The 6,000-nt window shown below is 48.6% G+C and overlaps 1 protein-coding gene across 2 annotated transcripts in view; it reads left to right on the top strand.

Annotated features, from left to right (window-relative positions):
• Positions 1-3,248: 3,248 nt before the first annotated feature.
• Positions 3,249-6,000, top strand: part of MBOAT1 (membrane bound glycerophospholipid O-acyltransferase 1) — an 84,324-nt gene continuing 81,572 nt past the window's right edge. The window contains exon 1 of one of the 2 annotated variants that reach the window (XM_088475850.1): positions 3,249-3,553. In XM_088475850.1, the coding sequence (XP_088331976.1) occupies positions 3,464-3,553 (90 nt within the window). In that variant the 5' untranslated portion in view covers positions 3,249-3,463. The remainder of the gene's footprint in view (positions 3,554-6,000) is intronic. The other variant, XM_088475849.1, reaches the window with a different exon arrangement.

Genomic DNA, 6,000 nt, shown 5'->3' with positions numbered 1-6,000 from the left:
GTGGAAAATAATACAGTGCTAATAAAAATCTGGATTAATGACATTTGTAATCTCCTGTGTCCACAGTTTTTCTTTTGCTTGGTGGGGTGGAAGTGGGGGCCCCATAGCATATTTTTACACCTGGGCCCACCACTCTCCTGTTCCGCCACTGCCCAGTGCCGCACTGTGACAGGTTAGAGAGAGCATGTGACACACCAGGATAGGGCAACTAGGTCACATGTTCGGAGGCAAGATGGCGGCACCCATGCCAGAACGGAAAGGAAGCACCACCAGGCCTAACCAGACCAGAGTGACAGTATGCCCGCACAGGACTACGCACAGACAATGCACACAGCCAAACACCAGCGCCACCGCCAGACGCCCCTCACCATAGCATCCTCACAGGTATTACCCGTCGTCCCCTATGCCGGGAAACCCTGGTCGTGACATTGTAGCGGCATTAGCTTAAAGTCCCAAACTCAACTGCAGCAATAGGCGCAAGGAAAGCCGTGACTGCCTTGACTCACTGGCAGGGGCGTATCTAGGGGTCTGAGAGCCCCTGGCAAAGCTAAGGGACAGCGCCCCCCCCCCTCTCTCTTGCATTTTCCCCTACCACACTGTAGGGGGGGGGGGTTCAATAATTATATATATATAGACATACACACGACATGCTTACAAACACACACAGCATACATACATACATACACACATAACATGCTTGCAAACACACACACAGCATACATACACACATGACATACTTCCAAGCATACAGACACACATAACATACACACACCATACACACGACATGCTTACAAACACACACAGCATACATACATACATACACACATAAACATACAGACATGACATACTTACAAACATACACACATGACATACTTCCAAGCATACATACACACATAACATACACACGACATGTTTACAAACACACACATAACATACAGACATGACATGCTTACAAACACACACAGCATACATACAGACATGACATACTTACAAACACATACACAGCATACATATGCACATGACATACTTACAAGCATACATACACACATGACATACTTACAAACACACAGCATACATACATACATGACATACAAACACACACACAGCATACATGCACACACACATAACATACAAACACACACAGCATACATGCACACACACACATAACATACACACAACATACTTACAAACACACACACAGCATACATACACATAACATACACACTACATACTTACAAACACACACACAGCATACATGCACACACACAAAACATACACACAACATACTTACAAACACACACAGCATACATGCACAGCACACACATAACATACACACAACATACTTACAAACACACACACAAGAGACTGAAACACACACACCCCCACCCAACCAACACTAACAAGAGACTGTCACTGACCTGTTAATAACACACACACACCACCACCCCCTTCCCTGCCAACACTAACTAGAAGAGACTGACCTGTAACCTCTCAGTGCTGTGCGCGCCGAACAGCTGAACAGCTCCTCGATCCCTTGCACTGGGAGATGAGTCACTGCACCATGCGGGAGCCGAGGGAGGCAGAGCAGAGCTCACAGCAGGGTTGTGGACAGATCCCCTTCCGTAGATGTACCTACTGAAGGGGATCTATATACACAACCCTCACAGCAGCAAGTGAGGACAGACGGGTGCGCCGCTGATATACACCGCAGCGGGCACCCGGCAAACAAAACTTTCAGCGGCGGCCGGGTCAGCATTCTGTGCTCAGTGTGGCTGCGGCCACCCGCACCCTACCTACCTATCCTTTCCAGCGGGTGCCCAGCACACCACAGCCTGTCTGTCCACAGCACTGCAGAGTGCATGTATTGCTATGGTGGCACTGCCAGGTGGCGCCCCCTGGTGGCCGGCGCCCCTGGCAAGTGCCATCCTGGCCAAAGTATAGATACGCCCCTGCTCACTGGCCTGATGAGGAGTATCCCTCCTCCTCCACAGACCCCACCTCCTCTACAGACCCGCTCCTATTAGGGCTGCTTTCAGAAATTTCCTGGGCTGGTTTTCCATCCCAATCCGCCCCTGCTGGTGGACGTCAGTCTGCAGCTCTTCACCCAGCGGGCGGCGGCCTTAGTAATATCTTTTTCAATGGCCACTGCCATGCGGGACTTCCGGCGTCATCTTCGTGCTTCTATCTTCGGGAGCTCTTCACCGCTCCTTCCTGGCCGTCGGACTCTCCTCTGCCCCCTCGCGCCAGCTAATTCAAGCCCGCACCAGGGGGCGGGGCGATGACACGGGGAGCTGTGATTGGCTCGCTGCGGCCATCCACTGCTGGCTGCCGGTCTGTGAGCCCTGATTGGCTCACAGTTGGCGACAAATTCAAATGGGCGCGTGCTGATTGGCTGAGTCTGAATCCACCAGGATTCAGACTTGCCGCTATCACGCATGTGGAGCAGCGGTTGTAATCCACCGCTACCTCCACGCCCGCTGTGCCAGATGGGGGGCAGGATCATGACCAATCCCGGCCTGCTGCTGGACCCCGCCACACCTTCGGACGGGGCTGGGATCCCTCTGGATCCCACTCCAACCTGATGCCTGGGACCCCCTCTGACCCAAGGCACTCCCACCCTCCAGGGGTGGAAGTTGGTAAATCTGGCAGCATCACATTCCCCATAGAAACCTATGGGGGATGTAGCTGCCAGTGGGAATGGAGGGCTAGTGACCGCACTGGAACACTCGGCCCTGCTACATAGCCACAAATATACAATGATAAATAGGCCCCAGGAGAGCTTTCCTTTGCGATTTTATAGATACATAATGGCGATAGCCTTATAGCTGGTATGTATCTGATAATGGGCGGTATGTACGGCATTGCAAATGTGATATTTAGTACATGATACATCCCAACCATTAACTTTTGCATGTGCGGTTTTACATACGTTTACTTAAATGTTCTCAGCTTACAATACCATCAACCAATTTAACAGAAAGTAGCATGTGTATTTGTTTCATAAACATGGATTTCTAAATTTTGCATTAGTGGACGTTTCATTTCACCACTACACTGAAAGAGGCGTAGGGTATTGGGAATCACTATCCCGTAGCAAGGCGAGCCTTAGGGGGAGTTTTAATAAAGCTAGTACTGTAACTGTAACTGCTAGTACTGTAACTGCGCTTTCTATTCACACGCTGCGGCTTTACTCAACAAACCAGATGATCCAGCTCCCGTACACCGCTCTCTCATGGCAGGTCGGAGAGTGCAACGGGTGTCAGCAGCAGCCCCACCCGATTCCTTCAAGCACTTGTGATTGGGCGTGCTGAGGGCAAGGAGTGGCCGGGCTGTCTGACTGTTATCAGTGCCACAGATACGATTTGTTTGGTTTCCTGGGTGTGTGGCTGCTGTGCACACATGTACCGGCGGGTGCCCGGGCTCTTACAGTGGCACCAGAGGATGCTGGCTGGTTTAATGAGTGATGGCGACTCCAGGTAACATGATTTCCCGGACCACGGGCTCCACCTTGCTGCAGCCGGTCAGCGAGCTCCTGCACATGCCCCTAGAACAGGTGAGTCTTGTGTAAGGCGTAAGGGGACTTGTTGTCTTCAGTTTTCTCCTACAGATTTGCTGACGATACTATGGAGAGTGGTTTACGATGATAGCGCTTTCATTATTGTTTGGCAGTGCTTTCTACATTTAAATAAATAATATATAATACAAGATAAGTACAAATGTATTACTGTAAGAAAGTAATGACAGCTACCCAATGGTGTTGGAAGTGAATTCTTTACAAACCTTTTTGTAAGTCTAATAAGCATATTTATTGAACAAACAGTATGCATACCACTTAACTGTCCTGCTATTGAGGGACTATCCCGCCATTCCACACGCGGGTGGCACTGTTCTGCGGTAGGGGTAAGTTCAGGGAAATCACTCTCACTACGGGCGCACGGCATCTCTTCACTGTGCAGGGAGAGCATGGGGGCAGCCTAGCGTCTCCAGGAGTGCTGGGCACGCCCCTAGAGTGATGAAAACAAGGGCATGACGTGAGGCCGTGCCCTTCACCGCTTGGCCATGCCCCCTTTTCGGGTGCACGCGCCTTTGGCACGCGAGGCTTCTGATTCGTAATTGCGAAATGTTGGGAGGTATAAGTGTATTCCCCGAAAGCGGCCGCTTTAGGGGGTACTCGCAAATATTAAGGATTGTACGAATGTAATGTACTGTGGACGGACTGCATCTGATATCTCCAATATCTGCTGCGGTCCCTTTATTTCCGACAGCAGAAGCAGCCCCCATGGGGGCTACTAGGCTGTCAGATTTTCCAAGCTCTTAAATTCAAAGCAATCTGGACCTTGGCAGCTAACACCATTTGGGCTACACTGTGCAAAAATTACCAGGAGAAGGTTCCGTAGGAACCCTCCCTGGCAATGGGTGCTGCACATGCATGATCAGGAGTAGGCGCACATGCGCAGTAGCGCTGCAGGGTCCCAAAATAGGTGTAAAATGATCCCTGCATGTATTAGTACATTTGGGCGAAATTACTAAATTTTATTGGGTCTAAAATCCGATGATTGATATGATAAATATACCCCTTAACCACTGGTTAATATTTTTCCCAAAGGCCTTGCCAAAATTGTAATTTAAAAGAAAAAATTAATTATGTAAATAATAGCCATTAGCTATTTAACCCATATTCAGTATAATTTTATTAACAAATATGCTCTCATATCCCTTTCAGACCTACATCAAAATCCCGGGTTTTTACACGTGAACGCACCTCGACTCGGGATTTTGGCATATTTGAAAGCAAACAGCCAGGGACGAAGTCCAGGGTCCATGACCCTGCTCTTTACCAGGAATGGCTGAGACCCAGGTATAATTTACATAACTTGCCTATTTTAATAATCAAAAATTTTTGGGATACACCATAAACCGAGGGGCAGGCCAGGTAGGCTGAGCCGGCAGGCTCCTCTGACACTGTAGTATCAGATGCAACCGTGTCAGGGAAAGCCCAGCTTGGCATGGCTGCATCTCATGCCAATATTTCTGAAGTGTTGTCAGAACACAGAGGGGATGGTCATAACGGCAGCACTTCATGACCAGCAGCATCATCACTTTTCATTTGCAGGCCATAGACGGCGTTGTAGGGGCGTGCTTAAATCAGTCACTCCGATACCATACGGATCCTGAGGGCTCATAGCGTGCGCTAAAGTCAGCAATTCCCGAGTGAGGTCTGACCTGCCTCAACTGTGAGTATGGGACCGATGTTACCGATTGTTTTGCTGTGTTACCCAAGTGTACGGATGTGAGTAAGGGGAAGTGGGCGTTCTTCTCTTAGGCTGCGATCGCAATGCGAATGCAAACATTTACATATCACCGCTGATATTAGTAACTGCGCTGCGTGCGTATAAGCAGAATAGTGATCCTTGCTGAAGCAGGCCCATTGTCAAGTATTCAATCTCCCCTTAAAGGTGAGTAAATCAGTATGGAGATGAAATTTAACACTTCCAATAATCCCATACTCTCTTTTTAATGCTTCTCTTTACTCAAGTGTTTTCTGTTGATATTCCATGGTCACAAGTGCACACTAATTCACACTGTATGTTCCTTTATGTCTCATGAGATTGTGTCTAACATGCAGGGGGTAAATGTAATAGCCTACAAGATGAGGCATCAACAAGTTTCCTGTGAGACTGCCCAATGTTCTAAAGGGGCAATCATTAAAAAGCAAAACTAACCTTGCCAATGCTTGTATCGTGCAGGACATTAAATTTACCCCACAGTGTCACTGTCGTTTTCCCCTTTGCAATAGTATAAACAGCCTAATTGATAGCTTTTTTCCCCAAAAACCCAGGTCCGACGAGGGTTTTTAGACATGGTTCCAGCCCAGGTCAGACACGTTTAAACAGGACCATCGATCTGGGTTATTCTCAGGTCAGCCCCGTTCATATTGAACCTGGGTCTGCCCTGCTAACCTTGTGAGGTCATAAAAAGTGGGAGGTGACTGCTACACAA

The sequence above is a fragment of the Taudactylus pleione genome, unplaced genomic scaffold (assembly GCF_031769625.1).
Source record: "Taudactylus pleione unplaced genomic scaffold, aTauple2 ptg000179l, whole genome shotgun sequence".
NCBI classification, from domain to species: Eukaryota; Metazoa; Chordata; class Amphibia; order Anura; family Myobatrachidae; genus Taudactylus; species Taudactylus pleione.
The sequence above is the reverse complement of the archived record's forward strand: the minus strand, read 5'-3'. Positions and strand labels throughout refer to the sequence as shown.